This window comes from Diorhabda sublineata, chromosome X, assembly GCF_026230105.1.
Source record: "Diorhabda sublineata isolate icDioSubl1.1 chromosome X, icDioSubl1.1, whole genome shotgun sequence".
Lineage (NCBI taxonomy): Eukaryota > Metazoa > Arthropoda > Insecta > Coleoptera > Chrysomelidae > Diorhabda > Diorhabda sublineata.
This window is the reverse complement of record NC_079485.1, coordinates 23,648,023-23,672,520: the sequence shown is the minus strand read 5'-3', so window position 1 is coordinate 23,672,520 and position 24,498 is coordinate 23,648,023. Positions and strand designations below refer to the sequence as shown.

General features: G+C 31.7%; 2 protein-coding genes across 2 annotated transcripts in view; both read right to left on the bottom strand.

The window, feature by feature from the left end:
- The window catches only part of LOC130450939 (lachesin-like), a 214,605-nt gene that overhangs the window by 13,578 nt on the left and 176,529 nt on the right, over nucleotides 1-24,498 (bottom strand). The window contains exons 7-9 of the mRNA XM_056789689.1: nucleotides 10,208-10,339; nucleotides 9,779-9,898; nucleotides 7,934-8,104 (exon numbers count right to left, since the gene is read on the bottom strand). Of these exons, the coding sequence (XP_056645667.1) occupies nucleotides 7,934-8,104; nucleotides 9,779-9,898; nucleotides 10,208-10,339 (423 nt within the window). The remainder of the gene's footprint in view (nucleotides 1-7,933; nucleotides 8,105-9,778; nucleotides 9,899-10,207; nucleotides 10,340-24,498) is intronic.
- Nucleotides 14,584-15,318, bottom strand: LOC130450940 (uncharacterized). Its single transcript, XM_056789690.1, has 3 exons — nucleotides 15,248-15,318; nucleotides 14,958-15,154; nucleotides 14,584-14,883 (listed from the first exon to the last, which is right to left on the bottom strand). The coding sequence occupies exons 1-3, from the start codon at nucleotides 15,316-15,318 to the stop codon at nucleotides 14,744-14,746; spliced, it is 408 nt and encodes a 135-aa protein (XP_056645668.1). The 3' UTR covers nucleotides 14,584-14,743.

Below are 24,498 nucleotides of genomic sequence, written 5' to 3'. Positions count from 1 at the left end.
CGGGTAATGAAGAAGTAACTCAATAACATAATCGTCGTTTCCTAAATAAGATGCAAATACGACTATATACTCCAGATGACATTGAATTAAAATCCTTCATAAAACACAACCAAATAGAATAGATCTATTCTTAGCATAAAACTACAACATAAAGATTTTCCCTTATTAGACCTTTTTATATGTTTTTCTTGGTAAATTGAGAAAAAAACGGGTAGAAATTGATGTTTCGTCCTATTTTTGTCTTTATCAAAATATGACTTGACATTTACAATTTGTCTTTTTATCATTTATAGCTTTCTCGTTCGTATGTATGTGAATCACTTCTCAAAATTTTCTTTTTCTTGTATTTGACTCCTTTTAAAAATTTTTGAATCTTTATAATTGAATTTATGTTTTTTAGATATTTCGTGATTCGTTATTGGGATTTTATTTTTTTTATCGTATTGATAACCTTTTAGTCTATTTTATAATTACTGAGATGTCTGTCCTATTTAGACAGTCCAGTCCAGAGCACTTGATATATAATACTACTTCTTTTGTTTTTTTGTGTTTTAGATTTTATTTAAGTGAAATATTCTAGTATTGTATCATGTCCTTTATAGCTTTATATCATTGTACAAATGATAAGGAAAAATATTTTATGTTTTGATGTTTCTTTTCTGTTTTCTTCTTTAATTGATTATAGTATATATTTATCCTTATCTAAAATGGGTTATTTATAATTTTTTCATGATAATTACGTTTTTAATGCAGTTTTTGCATCTAAATTCGGGATCTGATAGTTGAATAGCTCTCTATCTTATCTATTTTATAATCACTGATCTTTTTTGTGACATAGGACGAGAGTTCTAAAACCAAGTTATTTTTGGAAATGAAAATTAATTTCTTGACATTTTTTCTATTTACAAAAATATTTTTCACGGAAAAAATCCGAGGTGGTTTATTGTTGTTTACTAGAAACTGACTGAATTTAATGCCGATCCGAGAATATTTGAATATTCAGCAAAAACTGACAGTATTTTGACAGACAGACATGAAAAATTTTTTTGCTGCCATATGGAAATGCCTGTGGATAGATCTTGATCTTTTGCATGTTGTGGTGTTCGGCAAAGACGTGGCTTAGTACTGATTCGACAGACTTGTGCTTCTCCAAAGAAAGGAATCCCAATAAATTGACGTCGCCTGCAGGCGAACTCGGTGTCATGTCTGCCTGTCGAGTAAGTTTTGCAAAGACATTTGAATGGAAATATGCTGAGCAACTAGGAAAAGTATCTACCGTGATAGTATCGGTAAAACAGAGTCTATGCTCCAAGCTGTCTTAAAGTCTGGTTAACTCTGGATCGCCTACCAGAGTTAAATTACTCTCTTCTGTATCAAGTCAAACATCCTCAAAGTATACTTGGGAGCTCAGCTTCAAATGTGCAAGCAATATTCCAAAAATGGACAAATCTGGGCCTTGTATTAGAAACTGTTGTACTAATGGCTTTTAAGAAGGTCCATTAGCTGATTCGGTCACGTGACTATGCCAGGACATATTGGTCCCAGCTCCAACACCCAAAAAGTAAATTTACAGTGATGGTGATATTTTATGTACGAACAGTACTGCATCCTGAATCTTACTGCATTAAACTCAATCAGATTGTCTGCCACCCCACTCCAAAAATTTGTAGTTGTGCGACTCATTTTTACGCGGAAGTTCTAGTGCTTATTTCAATTGATTATTATGGGAAGTGAATTTTTTGCTGAAATAGAATATTATCAACAAAAAATACATTTATTTTATGTAAGTGTGTTAAATTCGAAAATAATTTCAAGTGTTCAAGTACATAAAAACTCAAATCAAAATTGTATCTCAAACAAGGAAACAAAATGAAGAGAAAAATGTAAAAAATTTTATTCAGCATATTTTTTTATTTATAATAGTGAATTTACAATTGTACTGTATAATTACTGATAATAATTATTAGTTTGAATGGATTTACCCAGAAATACTTAATCGATAGTATTTTTAATCGTTTTAGATATATTAAAAGAAGAGTTAAAAATATTTAAATTTCTATACAATTAACACTCCAGAAAACATCAGAAAATGTCCATGTATACAAAAAACGCGTGGTGATGGGTCCGATTTTACTGCATTTTTCCCACCGAAATGACATCGATACCACCCGAGAGATTCAAGAGAATACATTTAACTTTAAGTGATTTACAGCATCAACTGGGAATGAAAGTTATGATTGAATTTTTTGCAACGAATGGATACGTTTTATGAACAGAAATTTTTACTTGATTTAGAAACTCTTGAAACTCCACTCAACAATTCACTAGTTTTGACTGTTTAGTAACATTTAATTGTTTTTGTAGTGTTTTCAAGTATGATATATCTAAAGGAAAAAATCCTGATAAATTATGTGCAAACATGATAAAAATTCATTTTTGCGGCATCCGCATGGAAAGTACCTATTCTCCGGATGCTTTTTCTTTGAAATAGTGTAGCTTTTTCTAGTCTGTCATTGTATTACCAAGTAATGATGATTTGCGATGATTGCAATAAATAATGGAAATCAGCAGTGAAAGTGAGGTTGAAAATGTGCCGAAATTACTAATGCAGCAGATTCTGCTACAACACAATTACTACCCGAAGAATCAAAGTTAAGGTACGGAATTACTCATAGTTTATTCACGAAATGGATTAATCTAGAGAAAATTACTTATTTGGCACAAAATCCGAAATCATTTAACCTTCTGCTCTATGATGCATATGTATACTCGATGCTTAAAAATATCATTTTAATCTAAAATGATAAGAACATAGCCAAAGTTATCACATTTCTAAAAAGGAAGAACGTTGCATAAAAAGAAAAGAAATCAGAAGTCTTCGGCAGAAAACAAAACAACAAATTTATTAGCGAATTCGACAATGGAGTCTACCCAATGCTAAAGGTAATTTAATCATGAGACAAAGCTTCAACATAATTTGTTTTTACTTTCAAGTAGCAATAAATATTGACATTATCAGGTGCATGTAGACGGGAAGAGCTAAAAAGTCGATCATTGATTGTATAAGAAACAAGAAAAAAATAAAAATACCAGATTCGAAAACACACATTGGACGAAATTTGTTGTAATTGAACAGGAAAATTTGATATTGTATATACAATATTTTTCATTACAGCCATGCCATATTCCACACACCAGATTATTTATAAATTATAGAAAAGGAAAATGTTCGATTCAGCCTGTTGATATTCACAGTTTCGGAAATTTGGGGCCAAAGATTGCAGAATTTTTAAAGCTACCATGTCCTAAAAATTGAACAGCCGATAATGGTGGAAATATCACAAATTTTAAGAAATTTGGTGGGGAGATGTCTGATGATGATGAAGGATACATAGATCATTCATTTACAAACAAAATAAAAATTGCAAAGACCATACAAAATTTTTCCCATTGAAAGAATCAAAAGGATTTAGATACTTCACTTTCATGCTCAAGCATTTATATATACCAAACATTCCAGATAAATTGAGCTCGTTTGTTTAAATTTCAATTTAAATATTGATATAAGCAAGAATTATAGAGTAAGGATTAGAATATTCCTAGTGTTGTTCTATAAATAAATAATATGAAAAATTGTGCTTTACTTATATTCGTATCAATTCAAATAACTAACCCACATGGTTGCCCAAAGAATAATATACTTAACAGGACTAGAAATAGTTTTCTGGCTTCCTGGTTCTTGTCTGCTCGTTGGAAAAAACAGTACTTTCCGGACTAAGTTACTATTATTTTACAAATGTATTAGACTAATAAGTGAGGCCAGACCTTACGCTGTAAGATTATTTTATTTAATTATCTCACATACAAATTATATGCAATTCAACTAGACTGTAAAGCTTTCAAGCTTTCATCCATAACTCGAAACTGTGGTCCCAAAAAACTGTTTTTACTTTTCAATCGCAAAGACACACTATATTATTTTCTCAAGACAGAAGAATATATCCAACGTACCGGTATATAATGAAGACTTAAAATCGGAAGCATCAATAAAATTTCTTGGTATACTATTTAACCACACACTAAGCTGGAATCATCATATTAGAAATCTTCTCCTAGCTTGCAACAAACGACCACACAAATTAATCGATATTCAAGCGAAGTGAGTAAACAGTTCCTCTCCCTTAAGAAAGATGATAGTTTTATAAGGCGAATATTTACTTATGATGGAAAATGAATTTCCCTTAACAACCTAAATATGAGAAATCAGTAATTAGATGGAGAATCCCCCATGAAAGAGGTCGATTCGACCGAAAAGTCTTGTTATGCCTCTGGTGGAATTGTAAAAGTTCAGTGTACTTCGAATTCGTTCCATATGGTTGATTTATCAATACCCAGGTCTATACTGGACAGCTAATAATAATGTATGAAGTTTTATCAGAAAAATAACCAGGTTCAGTTAACCGCAAGCGAGTTCTCTAACGATAAATCATATGCTGCGAAAGTTACGCGGAATAAGTCCAGATCTTAGAACGACAGATTACTAATTATTTAGATCCATGCAGAAAATTTTGCGTAAAGAAAAATTTAAATCCAAAGGATATATTGAAAATGCAATGTGGCATTTTTTTGGATCATTATTCAATGAACCAAACTATCAGATATACAGAGTGAATTTTCTGTATGGAAGATCTCAAGTATCTCGGAAACGGCGTGTACGATTCTCATAACTTTTTGTGCGCAATGATCTTGTGATACGGCCGGTATTATGGTGGTATTTACATTGTTGGTAGTTCTTTCCTTTTTCCGAAAAAATAATGAACTTTGTTATTTCAAATAGATCACTATATATATTTTTTGTTTTTAGAAATCCTTAAGAAATACTTATTATTTTTCATCTGATGTTCCCTATACCTAAATGCCATAATTTCAGTGTTATAGCTACATTTGCGTTATCTCCGCCGAAGTTAAAATAATACATTTAGGTGGGTATGACTGCTATAATAACAAAATTGACATTTCAATTAATTATTAAAAGTTACAATGAATTGTTTATCTGAAAAAAAAACGAATTGATATTTTAATAATATCAGGATATGGTGATAGGCGTAGAAGTCAACAAGAAACGTATAATATCCTTAATAATTTATATCCCATAGCATTTATCCAAATCAGTACGCAGAAAAACTGCATCAACTGAAAACAAATCTTTAGATGTTTGTGTCCTGTTAGAAGACCCATACTTGAGTACTAGAAAAATATCCATGAAAATTGATATTTGGCAAGCATCCGTAATGAAAATTTTACGTGATAATAAATTCCATCCATACAAAGTAACAAAGTAACGTTGGTTCAAGAGTTGTCAGATAGACGTGAAGAGTTTGCAGACCTAATGATGGAAAAATATTACAATCAAGACGATCCAAATTTTTTAAGTAATGTTATGTTTTGCGACGAGGCCACTTTTTATATTAATTGAAACTTAAATAGTCATAATTGTAGATACTGGTCACGTAACAATCCTCGTTAGATGCGTGAATCCCACACCCAGTATCTCGAAAAACTAAATTTATGGGCTGGAATAATAGGGTAACTTAAATGGTCCGGCGCATTTAGATTTATTGGAAAATAGTATTATACCTGATTTGGCTCGGATATTTCCAAATCCAAGTAAATATTTTTAATTACATCCAAAAAAAAAAGAGTTTCTCAGACAATAACAATATCCCAAATGACAATATTTTGCTAAAACAAGATGGTGCCTCACCTCACTATATGTGTGTGTTGAGGCAATACCTAATAATGTGCTTCCCAGAAGATGAATTGAAAGGCGTGGTTTTATCGAAGGGCCACGATCACCGGATATGAACCATTTAGACTAGTGCCTATGGGTTCACTTAAAAAAAATATAAAACAAAACCTGCCAATATTCAGGAATTGAAAGAATTACTACAGAGATAAGAAGAATTGAGGGGTCAAAATGTATTGCAGACTTTTAAAAATTGCATGGCTTGTTGTATTGAAGTATTGAAACATTTTGAGCATCTGCTGTAATCGCCTTTACTGTATGTTTTCTAAAATCCGTAATTTTTCTACTTCATAAAGATGGATCTACAACATGACACACAATTTTAAAGATTTGTCTTCAGTTATTGTAGGTTTTTTGCACCATGATTTGGATAAATATATTACTGCAACAGTTTCGTTAAACTTTTTACTAACTTACTGACACTAGACCTTGTTACGAGATTTCTATTAGCACATGAATTATCAAAGAATATTCAAATTGAACTAGTTTTTTCAATTGTAGCCTTATAAATGTACAATATGTAATTTTGGTGGAGATACTGTAAATGTAGCTATAACTCCGAAATTACGGCATTTAGTTATAGAAAATATTACATGAACAATAATCAGTATTTGTTAAGGATTTCTAAAAACACAAAATATATAGGGTGATCAATTTGAAATAATAAAGTTCACTATTTTTTCGGAAAAAGGAAAGAGTTGACAACAATGTAGATACCACCATAATACCGGCCGTATCATAAGACCCTTGCGCACAAAAAGTTATAAAAATCGTAAAAACCGTTTCCGAGATAATTGAGGCATTCCATACATAAAAATCACTCTGTATAGAATAATGAAAATAAATAAGGGTTGAACGGCACTATATTTTTGTAATATAATGTAGTGTGTGGTCTGTAAATGAACTAATTAAATATAAATAAATAAAATATAACAATTTTCCTCCGTGTCAAAATAATGAAGTATTATTCGATATAAGTCGAAGTATGTTGTTATTTAGGTTTAGAAGACTCATATCTAGATTCGAGAGCTTTCTGATCTGTAATTTTCCAAAAATTTCGTATGCAATGTAAGTGTCAAACCTAAAAATATATGTTGCAATACATTAAAGGAATCTCAATGAAGAGCGTTCTCAGAAAGGAGTATTCCGAACAGGAAAAAAAGAGTTATTGGACAATATGAATTGTGCATTTTCTGGAAGCACGATAATATAAATCAGAATAAATGACAACTAAATTATGATATATTTTCACTGAAACCTCCGAAAAATCAGACAGAATTGGGGACAGAGAACAAATAAAATGAATTACTGTGATATTCATTTTTCAATTTTTCTAATAATTGCTCCAAATTAGTAAATAAATATTATTTAAGTACGAAGATTCATCATAGATTGTATCAGCAAGTATTATGCCTTTTGAATTAATATATTCATAGTTCATCATCTTCTATACTAAAGAAGAATATTTATCAACACCATTTCTTTCTCGTAAAGATTTGTTTAGTACTCAACTTTTTTTGGAAATCTTATCTTTAATGCCCGACAGCTTTGTTCTAGATGAATCTCAAAATTTATCAACTTTTCTACTATTGAAATAGAATATCGACTCCTTTCGTTAGTCACGTTTCATGTACAGAGTGAATGAGAATGAAAACTGTTGTATCTCAGTCGCAGGAACTTGCGACGAAAAAATACACTAAAGTGGTGAAAAAAAGACCGATAATATGTCTAATTCTTAGTGTTGCTCCGTTTTTGATATAATAACCCGGCATATTTTGATTGTAAAATCCGGAATTGAATATTTTAGAGCTCAATATCCAAACACGTGACTTTTCGAGAAAATGCCGAATGATAATGACATTTAAAAATATCGAAAACATCTTAACAGCTACAGTATTTATGAAAGATATTCTAATAGTTTCAACTCCTCAATTGTGTGTGTAACGAACACAAAGTTCACGTACCTTGCAAATATTATTATAATATTGGTTGATCAATTTGATTTATAGAAACATTTATGTCACTACGAACTTACAGAACTTTACAATTTCAAAAGCCATACCTAAACAATTCCTTATGATTCATTATATGTCCCAAAAATTGTGAGATCATGCATAAATCACTTACCTTGTAATCTCACTAGACCTTCAGACTTTCCTAAAGCATTGGAAGATGTACAAACGTATCCTCCAAAATCAGTTTTATCCAAGTTGAGAATTGTTAAATTCATTTGTAATGAATATTCGTTGATAACCGATTCTTCCATGATATATTTGTAGCTAGGAATTAGTTTTTCACCTGAAGCGAGGGGCAATAAAAGTAAACGTGTTGTATAAAAAATATCTGATGGAGAAAACCGAATAAGCCCTACAAAATGAGGATTCTGCTCTGCATTTTTTAATATAACTTTCACAATCGGTAGCAATCAATTTGATAAAATAATTATTTTGTTAGAAATATACTTGTGAGCAAAAAAATCAACTGAAGTGACACCCTTGCAATCTCAAATCATATGCAGAAAAACTGAACACGAAATTGTATTTTTCTCGGAAAAATCTTAAAGCTAATGGTATTAGATTTAAAATTATATAACATATTCTAATTTTTCAACAAACAAGAATTCTTGCTGAAAATGGACAAAACAAGTGATAAAGCTGCTCAAGCGGTCACCCTATTGCGACAAGACCAGAGTCGAGAAGTAACCATTGCGCTGAATATGAGACAGTCTGCTTTTTCCAGAGTTTACCGTCGTTACGAAGAGACTGGTAACTTTTATCGAAAACGCAGTTCAGGAAGGAAAATCGCTGAGAAATCGGGCCCTCACTGGTGTTCAAGTCCAAGAAACGTGAGGAATGGTTGAAGAGGACGAGTCTACAGACGACCTGAAGAAATATTCGCACAGTGTTGTATAAAAGGAAAGCTTTTGGAGGAGGGTTTAGGCGGACATTTCAATGGAAGCAAACACCGAGTTGGTTTTTACTGAAACTCACGGAAGTTCCTACGCCAGTTAGATCGGCGAAAGCTTGATCTTAATGTATATCTACATACAGTAGATTCCCTACCACAGAATTTAAAGGTTGTCGAAATTGCCGCTATAGATTGGCTAGCCCGTAGCCAGTACTTAAATTCTCCCGGAAATTATGGAATCAACAACAAAAGTTCGGAATAGAAACCCTGCACTAGTCACAAAATCGGGCCTTTAAACGGCACTCATTGAAGAATGGGGTAGCATCGACCAAGATCAAACAAAGAAACTGATTAGATCCACGAAGAAGCGATTAGAAGCTGTTATTAATATAGAGGAGGAAACAATGAATATCGATAGGTTAATTTTAAATAAATTATTATTTTTGCGAATTCTAGCTTATATTTTCTTCACTCTTAATTATAAATCCTTTTCATTTGATATTTTTTATTAACTAAAAAATGACAATATAGATCACTCATTATGAAACTAGGACTAATAGCTAAAATTAGAAATAGAATGGAGGCTACAGACTTTTTACTGCGAGCATGCGACTTTTTTGCTCACGAGTGTAGTTTATTTTATATTTTAAATTATTCATTTCAACTTATCTGAATAAAATTTTATATTCATCCTCTATAGAATCAGCTTAGCTTGTATATAAATTTTTTGAAAATAAATTTTCAGTAAAATATTTCGAAATTAAATCAAATATATCTCAATCGCTGAATGAAAGACATAAATTTCAGAAAAAAAGACTTATATAACCTCATAACTGAAATAACTCCTTATCATTATTTCTGTTGAATACCCTGTACGTGGTAAAATGTTAAAATTATGTGACATACACGACATGATTTAGCTTTAGTGTGATATATGAAAGAAGCAGGAAGACCGTTTTCGGGCAGCGCAGTCAGTAATTTGAAATGTAGGTATCGGTCTGCGGTGGATAGTACAATATATATGGGCCTACTCGGTTAAGCTCGGCTCTAGGGAGAAGTGCTTACCGTTGTCTCGCATCCAGTGGTTCATGGCTTTCGGAGATGCTTCTACGTAGCACTGTACGTGGACATCACTGGTTATTGGGGCAGCCACTAGCTGATTTGAAACTCTAATTAAGGGATGAACTATAACAATAGATCGACTCGTTATATTTATTACACAGTTACTTCTTATAGAAAAATCAAAATTTTGGTTGAATAGTTCAGGCAAGCGATCAAAAGTTTAATCAATATTATTACAAAAATGAGCATTTTAATATAATTTTATAGATAATTAGAATATTTCAGTCAGTAGATTTTACAATATACAGAATAATAAAGAAGCGTTAATCAAAATATTGAAAGTGATCCTTCTTGAGCTATTTCCATGAATATTAATTTAGTACAAGATAAATTATCAGGCAAGTTGAGATAGAATTGGAAAAATTCACTTACAATGTACAATGATGTTGAAACGTTTGCTCACAGATGGGGGCACTCCGTTACTGGCTATGCATAAATAGGCACCCATATCAGTACGTTGAACATTCATTAACGTCAATGATTCTCCATCGAAGACTCGCAGTACTGGAAAATAAAAAAGGGTGAATTATTTACACACGGTTTTTAATCTTTATATTTTGACACCCATCGGCTTGTATTTTGACGTTGATTAGATCTCGGGCCTGACGGGGAATGAAAGAATTCGAACACTAATGATGATGGCCGGTTTGTTACAGAGTTACCAGATCGTTTAAATAATTTTTCAATGAATACAACTGTTACGAGTTCATTTTGAAAATCAGAGAATCGAACTACACATCAAAAGCTTTGAAATAACCGTAAAAAATGTAAACTTGTTTAATGCTTATTTTAGGTGTTTGGGGTAGGTAAATATGAACTTTCATAAAATGATATCGAGAAAGTTTATAAATTATGATATTTTTTATGTTTTTTTGCAAAATACGATACAAGTTCAATAATAAGTACCATTCAGACATTAAAAAAACTTGATTATGGATTTGACAAATAATTTCATGTCGTCTCAAAATTTAAATTAATCAACCACAGAGTATTGAATATTTTACGAAATTCCGACATTATAAGCTTTTTAGAGCTACGTATCATACAAATTAAGTGAGTGGCTAGTGTATTGGAACTATACTGGTTAATTATACAAATTATAATGATTGATCTTATTGACTTTAAAATTTTAACAAGTATATGTCTTAAAAATATGAATTCTTTTTCCATTTCTGTTATCAAATTTCTTCTAATGTACCTGTTTTTTTTAAATAAGATAGTCCCGTGATTAAATTCCATTTTTATATACCAACTTCTACGTACCATGAACAAGAAATCCAATAAAAGTCATAGGCACGTAGCAGGAATGCCATGATATGTGTCAAACTCTACCAAGTCAGCTATCAGGGAAAATATTTAGATATTCTCTTACAATAAGCGGAACAACCGTCATTCTTGAAAATAAATTGATGGTTTTTCTTGAAAACTATTACAAATTCTAACATTGTGGCAAAAAAGCCAAAACTAATCCAGGATTTTTCAAGTGGGTTTCAGTGAACGATCCCTTATGAAATATTTCCCAGTAACCGCTGCTTACATGTTTCCTTTTTAAATGTGAATTAGGATCTTACTTATTTCAATAATGAAGATTGTGAAAATTCACAATACCTTGTGTTTCATCTATTCATAAAAACGTGGATCATTTAATATTGGAATGGACGGATAATAAGCTGAATTGAATTTTACTATCTTTTTTGTTGATGAATGTTTAAGCAAATGATAGTGAACGGCCAAGAGCCGTTAATTACATAGGCTTTTTGATAGGCCCGTTATGCCCTACTTGAAATTACCAAAAGCCGATGTCTTTAAAAAGTCGATCAGACGCTTTGGCTTAAAACTTTTGACGCCACTAGGCAAGCTGTCTTGTCGTTCATGATGTCCGTAGTGTGGAAATGGCGTCTTATATGACCATGTCCGGTTAAAACTCCAGTTACCAGTCGAGTTTGGAGTCTATTCAAATGGAGCAGTTGTTTGGTAAGAGAAACAGAAGATCAATCTATGTGTGCCTTATTTTATCTCATGCTAGTTGTTTCTATCCATCTCCGCACACCCTGTCTTACTAGCAGACGTAAAAGCAACACTTTTGGCGACATTGAGAATGGGTTCTGAACCCACTAATGGATTTGCAGATCCCAATCTGGCGAGCGAGTCCTCTTCAGCATTTTTATCCTATTGAATATCCAAACGAGCTGGATCTTGCTGGATCACTTATGAGTTTTTGTAGTACATTTTTACACTCCATTACGAGCATGGCTTCTATGGCAGCTCTGCTGACTGAACATATTGAAATTTCTGTGTTTCTATGGCGTTGATTGAGTATCGAGCGTCCACATTTCATCAAAGCGAATACCTTGATACCTTGATATCGGCTTGAAAGACGATATATGTTCCTTAAGCGAAAATATTTCATCCCGGAGCCATCTGAGTACTAGATGGCCCCATTATTTAGTAAGTATATCGGGCTTTGAGTCATCAGTCATTGTTTTCTATAAGTGATGTGTTTCTCTATGCCCTTATTATCAACTTTCTTTGGCCCAATTCGGTGACTGTCCATCAAAATCATTGGTCATTTCTCCGCGACCAGCGCCAAGATTTTCGCATGGCCAGTTAGTCCAGCCTACAGTTCTTTGCGGTTATTCAGCCTGTATGTATGCCATTCAAAGGTGGGAGACCCAGTAGGACTTCAAGGGCCTTAGTTGTTCATTTGTACTCTCGTTTTTGCCCAATTTACATCGTAACAGTTTCCATTGTTTTATTGCAATTTGGTTTCAAAATTTGTATGGTATCTTATTTTGAGAATCCCTGACCTCATCCATATTGTTGATAAATTCTAGAATTTATAACTGTATTTTAACCAGCGAATTATACATGTGTACAGATCCATTTTAATGTTAATCGCAAACAATAACGTCAGTGTCGACATTTTGCAAAAATCTAATAATTCATATGATTTTGTATAGAGGAACATTGACTTTCCAACACTTTGTGTGAAGACAATAAATTTAACCATGAAAGTGTAATCATCAGTGTATTAGATAATAGACCTTAAAAATATATAAACTTCAGTATGAACAGCTAAATAAAGCAGAATTAATTTCAATTTCAATCAGCCAACAAAAATGTCTGATTTGCGGGAAGCTTGAGAGAACGGAACCGTGAATAATGAACGATTTTTCACACGTATCTTATAATCCCCATGCACCTGTGAATCTCCTTACAAATATCTCACAGATAATAGATGATTTGAAATTCAAATTAGAAGGATTTTTCTGTCGGAACTTCGAGGTAAAACGAGTTCCGTCAAAACTATCAAAACGAATTATGTTGGATATTCCATGCCTATTATTTATCAAACAAAAAAAGGGATGAGTCCAGGTAATGAATGGTATTGAAGTAACTATTATTAATAGATCCAATCAATTTAATATATTTAGATACCTAAAATATTTTCACTAATTCTAATTTTTATAGTTAATTATTGAATAATAATAAAATAGTTGTTTTAGAAATTTTTATTGATATAGATTAACTGTTATATACTTTAACTGAATTAATTTGGTAGAGAACACAAAATTTTGAGGTTAATAGAATCGAAACATATTGGATCATTTGTTAAACTTTCATTAACTAGAGGTGTGAAAAGTGGGAACAAATATGGATAAACAGCTTTTGGTAATAAGCTTATTCTGCCATCAACTCCAATGATTTTAGAAATAAACCGTTAATTACAAAAGCTTTTATGGGATTCCAATTTTTTAATTCATGCTGGAAATTATTTAATAAATGAATTTTGCTTAATTAAAAGATTTTTTAAGCTAGGATAATGCAAATTTGACAATTGGGTCTTTGAAAAAAATTATATATTAGTTTTATAACAAAACTATTGTTTTTTTTTCGCAATAATTCAAAATTTATTTCAAAATAAAATTTTTGAATCCAGTACCGAAGACCAGCCGATAACTCCCGAACAAACCCGAGTGCGTGTGACGTAATAATGTTAGTTTTCACTCATTGCAGTTGATAGAAAAATAATAAATTACTAGGTCTCTGTTCTATTTAAGCAAATATATTTATTATTTATTGTAAAAATACATCAAACTATAATGAATAACATTAATTAAATTTGTACAGATTTTAATAATTTTGGAAATATATTTTTGGACCAAAATACTTGACTATTTTTAATTAGAGCTTGTGTATGTGCATAATGATATTTTAATTTTTTAATGTAAATAGTTTTATTTTCTTCAAAATGTGGATCAGCAACACAGAAAATACCTTCTTTTTTACCAGTCAATAACATTTGTAGTTGCATTTGGGCATTACACTTCAAGCTGACTTTACCTTTTGGTAGAAAAATATCCAATGATTTATGACTGGTGGGACATTTTACTTCAACAATGGCATTGCTTGTCATTATTTTTACTCTTAATTCTTTCTCAAGAACCTCGATTACATCTTTTTCTAACTCTTTTCCTCGTGTCATAGCGCTTGTCTCATGAACTTTACTTGCACCAATGATTTGTTGAACTAGCGAACCATTATTACTTTTACAATGAGCAGCTTCATAAAATTTTGATGCAGTAATGCGTCCATAACAAAGTTCATGCCAAATTGCACGTTCACTTTGCTGCTTGGTTAGCTGTTCAGATTCTTCACACACATCTTCTGCCATTTCAGTTTTAGCGAATTCCAAAAATTTCTCTACTCGCAAATCAATATTTTGATTAAAATCCAAAATTAATCGATGTAATGATAAATTTTAAGCTTTTTTGGATTCTAAATCAAAATTTAATTGCCCAATTTGAGAATTTATTTGGTGATTTTTGGCAAATTCAACTTCTTGTAAAAATGTACTATTATCCGGAAAATTTTCAACAGGAGTAGTAGAGGTTTTTTTGTCAGTTTTTATGCTTCAATAAATTTTATAACTGTACCAATGCCTGATAATCGAGATTTTTTCAAATAGCAAGCGACTTCTGTTGGTGTCGGATCTTCACTTCTACGATGGGTCCACATAAGTAATGCTAATGCATGTTTGCAACCACCTGTAGACACAATATAAAAGATTATTATTGCTTACAACATCAAAAAACTTAAATTTAATAGGAGTATAAATTACCTGCTGAAGCTGCACAGTCATGGCATTGAACATCCTGATTTTTTTTTAACTTTTCATTAATAGTTAAAGTAACTGAATAGACTTTATTCCGAACTCGTTGTTCTAGACATACCCGTCCTTTTACAATACAAATATTATTTTTACGACTTAGTTGAACATAACCTATAGCTTTGTCGCCGTAACTCTCACGCGATGCTCTACAATTTATGAAATAAATAATTATATTTAATGTAATGGAGAATAAATACTTAAATATTTTCGTTTGTTATATTATTTTTTAATAGACTTACCTTGATGCCTTGGCACCTCGAACTTCAGCAGAATTAAACCGAACGTCATTTTTTAAAAAAACGGTAATCATAAATATATCAACATCAGGAATATTATCCGACTTTGCCTTAATAAATCCTTTACCACACATCGCTAATCGAAACCAACTAACAACTCGTATTTTAGCAATAAATTTTCAATATTATTGTCTAGTCACGTGTAATAGCCGTAAACGCTGTACTGTTATTAAATAGCTATAACATTATGACATCACAACTATGGTGAACAATCATGGGGCGTTTATAGTCACGTGATTTTTATTTAAATTTCATCAATTTTTAATTGTTTATAATTAATTGAAAAAAAAATTTTTGCATTAAATATAAATATTATTAATAATAAAGTTTTAAAATACATAAAAAAAATCAATAATTTTTTTTAAAAACCCAATTGTGATTTATATGAATTTGTTTAAAATCATGTGATACCATATCAAATAGCTGTGATTCTAATTTTTGATTCCAATTAATAAATTGTTCATACCCCAATTGAATCTTGTTCCTTTCTAGACTTCATTTCGTTAATTGGTAGATAGGAACTTGGACACGGGAAATAATGCTTCTTATCAGAATTTGGAATGCACAGATTTACAATTACACATTATTAAATAAAGTATGGGAATTAAGTTTACCGAAAAAGGAAATTCATAATTTTTAACTTCAGAATATATCTGTAAATATAAGCATATAAAAAATGAAAGCAAACAATTTATCGCAAAAGAAAGAAACGTTCACCCAACCACCCCTTTTCATGCTGCTCGCTTTAGCTGAACGTAAACGTCGACATTTGAAATATCGCCTGTATGCTCCGTACGTTTTACATACGTATATATTGTTGTGCCATGTGCCAGACTTATCTAGATATATCGACTCGGTATTTGTCTTAAATAGTAATAAATTAAGGTTATATTTTCTTCGCGGTGCTGCCACTCAAAAGAAATAACTGTTTCTGATAGGAAAAAAATGTATAGACCAAATTGGCTTTTCCTTTTGTTTCGCGAAAACGAATGGTCTGGAATTAAAATCGAAAAAAAATGTCTCTTTCTTACTAAATACCCACAGAAAACGTCGCATCAGAGAGTGGATTTCCGGAGGAGAAAATTCCATACCGGTCTCGAAACATGAAACATGGATTAGGCTTATTATGTTTAAGTTTGAGGCTCCTGTGTACGTAGGCACATCCTTAAGATGAAAACAAAGATTTTGATTTTCAATAAATGTTTTTTTTAATGGAAATGACAATTATCATTAGAATATTTTACGAGGATGGTCCTAAAAGTAGTTAGCCTAACCTAGAGATGGCAGTAATTGCTTAAAAAATACTACTTTATCAGAAAGTACACAATCTATTTTCTATTTTCAGTGAATTTGTAAATATGGGAAAAATTGGTCATCGTTATGTGATACAATACTTTTACGTGAAAGGTCTTAGCCCAACCAATATAAAACCTGAACTAGATTCTACTCTGGGTGAGGCTGCTCCTTCGTTATCAACAAAATATTGGGTAGCAGAATTTAAACGAGGCCCTACAATCTGCGAAAATCCACAAAGCGGTACTGGATGATGTTCGGCTGAAAATGTGTGAGCTAGCAGACAAAGCTGGCATTTAAAAAGTGCGGTACATCGCATATTAACTAAAAATTTGGTCATGAGAAAGCTGTACAAAAGATAGGTTCACTCACAAGGGAACAAAAACAGCGTCGTGAAGATGTTTCCATCGAGTATTTGCTATGTGGCAATGTTTCACAGAAATAAATTCGAATTTTTGCACCGTTTCATACTATGGATGAAATGGGGTCCATTACTTCACACCCGAAAAAAAAAATAACAATCAAAACAATGGACTGAAAAGGGAGAACCGTTCCATCTGCAGGCAAGGTCATGACGTCGGTTTTTTGGGATGCGCGCGGAATAACTTCCATTTAAAAAAGGAAAATTATCAGCGGCGAGTATGATGCTAACTTACTGCAGCGTTTGAGCGAAGATATCAAGCAAAAACGGCCGTATCCCACGTTATCTAAGTTCATAGAAAGATTGGTCAAAAAGAGGCTTTTATCATTTCTGTTTAAATATAAAATACTCACTACCGATCAATTTGGGGTTTTAACTAACAAATGCACAATTGATGCTATATTCTCCCTCCTTAATAATGTGTACTCTACCCTGAACAGTAACAAATTTTTGGGATTTTTCCAAGGCTTTCGATTGTATTAATCATAATATTTTGATCAACAAATTGCAGTACTACGGTTTCAGGAAACACCTCTCGCATGGTTTAAGACATACATTATCAACAGAAGCTTGTAAGGATTAATACAACGATGTCTTCTTACAAGTCAATAGAATGTAAACTGCTCCAAAGCTCAGTACTAGGCCCTATTTTGTTTCATCTATTTATAAACGACATCTCCTATATAAACATCAGTGGTAAAATATGTCTATTTGCAGACGACACTATAGTTTATTTCAGAATGGTATAGAGTAATAGAACCTTATTAAGTATGAAAGGGACCACAGAGTGACCCAACGAATATTTAAGCCACTTCCATAGTTTGGCATTGATTTCATTGTAAAATTCTTTGTTTTTATCAAGTGCAGGTAGTACCACCCGGGTTGAGGTCAATATATGGGTTTAGCCTATTATTATCCAATCACAAACACTAGAAATAGTGTGCCAAAAGCATGTAATTTTATTTTAACAGAATAAAAACTAGGCATTATGTACGTAGTATTAGGTAGGTACACTTATTTTTTATTGAACATTATACAGAAAATACATTATACAGAAATTGAAATAAAAGATATGGCGATGTGAGCAGCCCAGTTACTCTATGTTTTTCTGCTATATCTTCCTCGGCGTATTTCATAAAATGATGTTTGTGTAAGTTTCCTATAGCTAATAGTTCAAATAGTCAAATTATCTTAAAATTCAATACTTTTGGTGGTTAACCAGTCAATAATTTCTTGTTTTCTCCAAGATGAAGTTGGAGTCTTCTCTACACGTCGAGAATGATAACTTGCGTTATCCATAACTACTACTGAATCAGCCGTAAGATATTTTATCATTTCACCAAAATAGTCTTCAAAAACATCCGAATCCATGTCCTAGTGGTAATCTCGCGTATGGCACGACTGAAAGGTTAGCAAACCTTCTTTTTAAAATTCTTCTTACTTAAGGCACCTTAATACCCGTTGACAGGCCTTCCATGAAAGCTTGGCGAGCACTGGTTATATTTTTGTCTTGCCACATTCTTGGTACTGTATAACCTTCATTAATTCACGTCTCATCATGATAAAAGATTTTCTCTAGCTCTGTTCTGTACTACTTTATACTTCTTAAGTATTTTCGTCGCCTGCAAACAATTTCATCGCTTTCAAGTAAAAGTGCTTTACGGTTATGCTTTTCCCAGGCAAAATCCATATTTCTCAAAGTAGTCCACAAAAGTTTTTTAGTTATCTACGGAATACTGTCATCCTGGCCAAGATCCATTAAAATCTTATCTAGAGTGGGTATTTCATTTTTAAAATAAAAAGAGTGAACTTTTCTTCGAATTATACACGTTTGGTGTCTTTATCAAGGACTTTTACTGGTCTGCTGGACTTATCTTGGGAGGTTCCACTTGGCCTGCTATCTTTCTCCTGCTCCGCAATAATTTAAAAACGGTGGACTTTCCAACTCCAGTCATTCGGGAACATCGGTCGACAGTTTTTTGTACAGTAAATTTCGGGTAATCGTATTTTATGCAATCATGTACGTTCAAAATAATAAGTTTTTCATTCACTGATAGTGGAGAATTATTAGAACATCTTTTCGTTGGTGTAAATTTTGCCAATTTGTTAATAATTTTATAATACTGTGAACACTATTTACGGCTTAACAGCAAATACTGATGCGTTAAACTAAACAAGTATACTTATGAAGGTCTAAAAATTTTGGGTAAGGCACCATTGCCCTTACGGCGCATGGTTAAGTTGAATCTGAAATAGGGTTGGAATTAGGCAGAGGCACTAATGGAAGGTTAAACGGTACCTGTTAAACGCGAAACGTAACTGTATAATCTACTACCTAAGTAATCCCTACACAATATTGCAATGGTTTTATAAACGACTTGTATACTAATTATTACCTATAATTTTGTTACTCATTGTGGTTTTCTTCTGTATATTGAAATTTTATTTTATTTGTATCTTTATTTAGTTATTTTTATGTTTGTTTTTTAGTTTGTGTAAGGTTTTGTCTACCAGTTCTAACAATTTTTTGATAATAAAGCATTTCTCTCTCTCTCTATTGTTTTTTAATATCAATAAATCAATTATACATAAAAAAGACAAGAAGAGGTTGTATATTGATAAATATGAAACAAAAATATAGATGAGTGTATCCTGAAATGGCACTATAGAGTTTTTATATGCTTGTGGTTCTGTTGTATCTCATATGTAATTTGTTGTTGCAGTTCAAAGAGCATAGTGATGATCTTGTTCCGGCCTAATTGTGGATGTATCCAATTTCAAAACTGTCAAGTGTCTGATCTCCATAAATTGTGTTACAATCTTAATACCTCAGATTATTATCCTTCAACTCATTAAACTCTTCTAACTAATATATTTTCTACAATTCACCTCTACATATTTTCGATAACATTTGACAAATAAAACGTGTTTCGTTAGCATATCTTTGAATCCATAGAATAAAAGGACACCATCTGTTGATACACATTTTCCAAACTTCGGATAAAAACCATCATCCAACTTTAATTGTGAAGTTGAGAAACAATCCAACTCTGTGAATACGTATACTATCTATATAGTCGGTGGAAAAGGGTAAGCAAACATTTTTACAAACAAAAATCATTTGTGTATGATAAAATTCTTTTGGTAAGTTGGACTATACCTCATCGCTTAGTTATAAAATATGAATTTCATTAAATATGCAGAATATTCAACTAGGTAAATAAAATCGTAGAAAAATGTTTTGCTACCACTGTATACGTTTCCTCTTTAATCTGATATCTTATTTCTGGAAAGTTAATTTTGTGAAGTTAAGGAGACTTATTAGGAAAATAAGCGAAAACGAAGATATATATGTCGCTAAACTCCTTTAACCGTACTCGAAGTCTGTGCCCTTCAGGGTTGCCACACACCGAAAACAGCAAACGGAATTTTATTGCTGGCTGCAGCCGCGTGGAAAAATTTCAATTTGCGCCCATGTTCAACATTATTAATTTTCGAAATGATTTTTCTGTAGTATGGGCTCTCGTTCCATCAAATAGAACAACCCATTGCGAGTGGCATTTATACCCGCCAGCACTTCAAAACCCAACTAAACATTTGTCTTTATTCTTCCAATTGGCTGAAGTAGTAGCCACAGGCGATATAAGTGAGTCTACGGTATACAGGACCGTCACCGATGGTAGTTTTGTGAAAATACTTTGATTGTGACCATATTTAGAAATGGAAAAATTATGTGGTTCAACATATTCACTTTGATTATTCTCGATGTAACAATACTTTTTTTTCAGAGATCAAGTAGAGACTTCAGCTTCTTTTGCTCAACATACAAGGACCACATAAAACAGTCCACGATATCTGACAGTACTCCTTATGGTAATGGTGGTAATAAGCGGACCACACATCTTTAATACAGATATCCGTCATTTGTCAATATTTTTTCTTCTACTTCTCCAACCCCTTAATTTTATGTAGGGGATCTTATTAAGTTACCTATGCTAAAGCGAAGGCCAAAGAGGAATGAAATAATATTTTTTTTAACCAAAAAGCTCTCCTCAATAATTTTATTGTGCGATTGAAAAGATATTGAAGGCTATTGTAATAGAAATCAAAATTTAGCTACAATGAGTGACTGAAAAAATAGTTTCATCTTTGTAAACACCATTATAAAACTGTATTATTGATATTAATAAAAAAAAATTGTCAAAATTGTAGGATCAGCTCGCGTTATATAAAAGTAAAAGGAATAACAATCAAGTGAATAAGTTAGAGTGAAAAAAATTTTTAAATTTTCATCTTAAAATTGAGGTTAAAATACAGCTATCATCTAATTTTCGAAATTGAGTTATTTGAATGGAACGAGAATGACAGATATAAGAGTAAAAAATCTGCACCATTATAATCAAACTATTTTGTTGATTTAATAAGCTTTGAGCTCAATATGTTCATTTTATCATTTTCTATCCAAGCTTCAGTTAACTGAGTGTGGATTGAACATTTTGATTAAGTAAAAAAGTGATCGGCAACGTAAATTGTTATTCCGCTACAATTTTACTTTGAACTGGTACGAACACATGTTATTGAAGAAGAAGTTTTTATCAGTCTATTTGAGACCGAAATATAATCCTACGGAAAAAACAATTATTCAATATATACGAATTCTTTAAAAAGACTCTATTTACATCTATTTATTTGAAGTTTATAAAGTTATTAGGATAAGACCAATAGATTAACAAATGGGAACCATAGTGAAAAAATATTTTTATGGTAACATAAGTTAGTTCGAATCTGTATTACTTATACTATGCCCAAAAATTAATGCCGAAAACAAAAAATATTATTTTCGGATATCTAACATTATTTCCGTTCTAGATAAAATTTAAGAAGGTCTCCCGGTAAACATTAAAGTCTGAACTCTATGAGATAATTTACTATTACTCCAGCCCTGCGGGGGCGTATATTATCATGCAAAAATAGAATGATTCCTCTTCTCAAAAGGGCTCGCATGGTACCACGCACATTTCTAAATTACGTTATGAATCGGCAAGCTGTAAAATGAGATCCCCGTAATCAACCAACACTTTGTGGGCCTTCAAATTTATGCAACCTCTACTATAGCTTAGTTTTCCGACAATGCTGCAATCGGCGTATAATTTCCTAGGATCTCAATATACTATCCTACGATAAAGGTTACTATAACGTATAATCATTACTAAATAAAATATTTACCCATTGATGTATTCTTGTAGTAACTGAAGAGTATGTCTGGGGTTGAAAATGAAGCAGATACATTTCAATAGGAAGTAAATACGACTTCTGTCAATCCATATCTCAACTAATTGGTAATTATGAAAAAGTTTTTATCCAGGTTTACTTTGACTATTATCTGTATCCTGAATTCGCAATAGTGCTCTGGTTACAGTGGATTGGTTTATTCCTCGAACTGGGTACATGAACGATAAAATGGTGAATTATTCAATTTAGAAAAATATGCGTCAGTTTTGATGTACAGTGTATTACACAGTTTCTGTGTCAATATTTAAATCAGTATTGATTTTTTTCGATTTTCAAGTTTTTGTAGTTCACGCATACGCTTTACTATTACGTCGAATGTATTCGCCGAACGCCGGTTGTGCTCCATAGAAGGTCTTTTGAAAACGATGGTAGTAAAATCTCCTCATGATACATTCCAATCGTAAGTATATATCAAAAAAAATTCTAAATTTCTGATTACTAGGAAGTTTGTTTCATACGTATTATTAAATTAGGCAGTATAAAGCAAGTTTTGTGATATTGTTGAAGGCAAACAGACTCCATACAATGCCTGTGTCTATGTTTAAACAATTAGTCCTCCATTTTCTTTCAGACACTTATTTTACTCCCAACGTTTTTAGTTGTAGCTGCCTTTATTATATCTATAGGTGCAGACAAAAATAATGTTTCTCTGTCTATTATCTTTGGAAGCCTCGTTATGTTTGAATAATACACAACTTACTGAGGATATAACTTATTTTTTCACCACGATATTCCCTTACAAAAGTTTTTCGGGAAATATTTAGTCTCGAAATAACCACTCTTGTTACAATAATTATGAATTGCATCAATATAAATATTTGAGAGTTCAACCAAATGCAATAAGAGCCTATAAAAATTTTCTATACGAGTTTGAAAGGGTTGTTTAAAACTTAATTACTAAAGTATGCCTTCGTTTTTACAAAAGTGTAAAAACTGCCGAGAGGGTTTTACTAAGATATGAATTCAATTAAAGAAACAAGACTGAAAGGAATGAAATGAAAGTAGCAATATAAGATAATTGAGAAATCCAAATATAGCTTGAATATTTGACGAGGCCTAATACTGTAGCTTATTACATTTCACTTATAGTTGAGACGTTTATTTACTAATGACGACTAAAGCCAATACAAACAAAACTCCAAACGATACAACGTAAAATTCCATTTTGTTTAGTTTTTTTATTTGAATCACTTATATCATTTAACTGATCATATTAACTTATCTCAATTCTACATGGTATTTTTTATAGTATGACAAGAATCGTTTTTTTAATATATAGATTGGTTTAGTGGTAAAAGCAACGTCGTGCAAGCAACAGGTAAGGTTCACCTTAACTGTGTATAGGTAGTAGAAATCGAATAGAGCTATCAGTCATATTGAGTCAGAATACAATTTTACGTTTGAAATAAGATCCTACTATCTATCTTAAAAATTTTATGCACTTTTCGCGCTCTCGGACTTTTCCTACTCAGAATATAATATAATAATAGTGCTATGATTTTCGTTTCGTTTTAGACAATTTTTGGTTAATTTTTAGTTATCGTAGGTATTTATTATATGTTGTAATTGTTACTATTGTCAGTTTAATTTGGTGGACTTTTGCGGACAATAATTTGTGAAAATATTTTCTGTAGGCAGTGGATTAATTTACTTATCAATAAGGTAGCTATGAATTAGTTTTCGATAAAATAAATTTTAATTTATAGATAAGTTGCGCTACTTTGTGCAGAATATCGAATTTTCAAACCAATATTTCCGTTGTTATTTTATGGAATGCTTCAACATTTGAATATATGAATTTGTAAATTTGAAAAAAAAGATAATGGGAGGGTATTTTTTTAATTTCTATTTACATTCAAATGTTAAAATGTTTTTTTCATTCATTCATATTTTTTTTCAATAAAATAATTCATAATCCAGTTCGACAAATAATATCTCAATTTATGAAAATAGGAAAAGAACAGGGTACCGTAAAAATTTATCTGCGCAGATTGCAGGAGAAAGTAGCCAAAGCTGTGATGAAATTGGGATGAATTTCACTGGCAAATGCATTCGCTTAGAAGATTTGTTAAAAGAATGGGATTCAGTTGAGAAAAAACTGAAAATAACAGGAAAGCTTTAATAGAGCAAAAAGACATGAAAGCAAAAAGAATTGAATATTTAAGACCTATATAGAATCATGAAACTT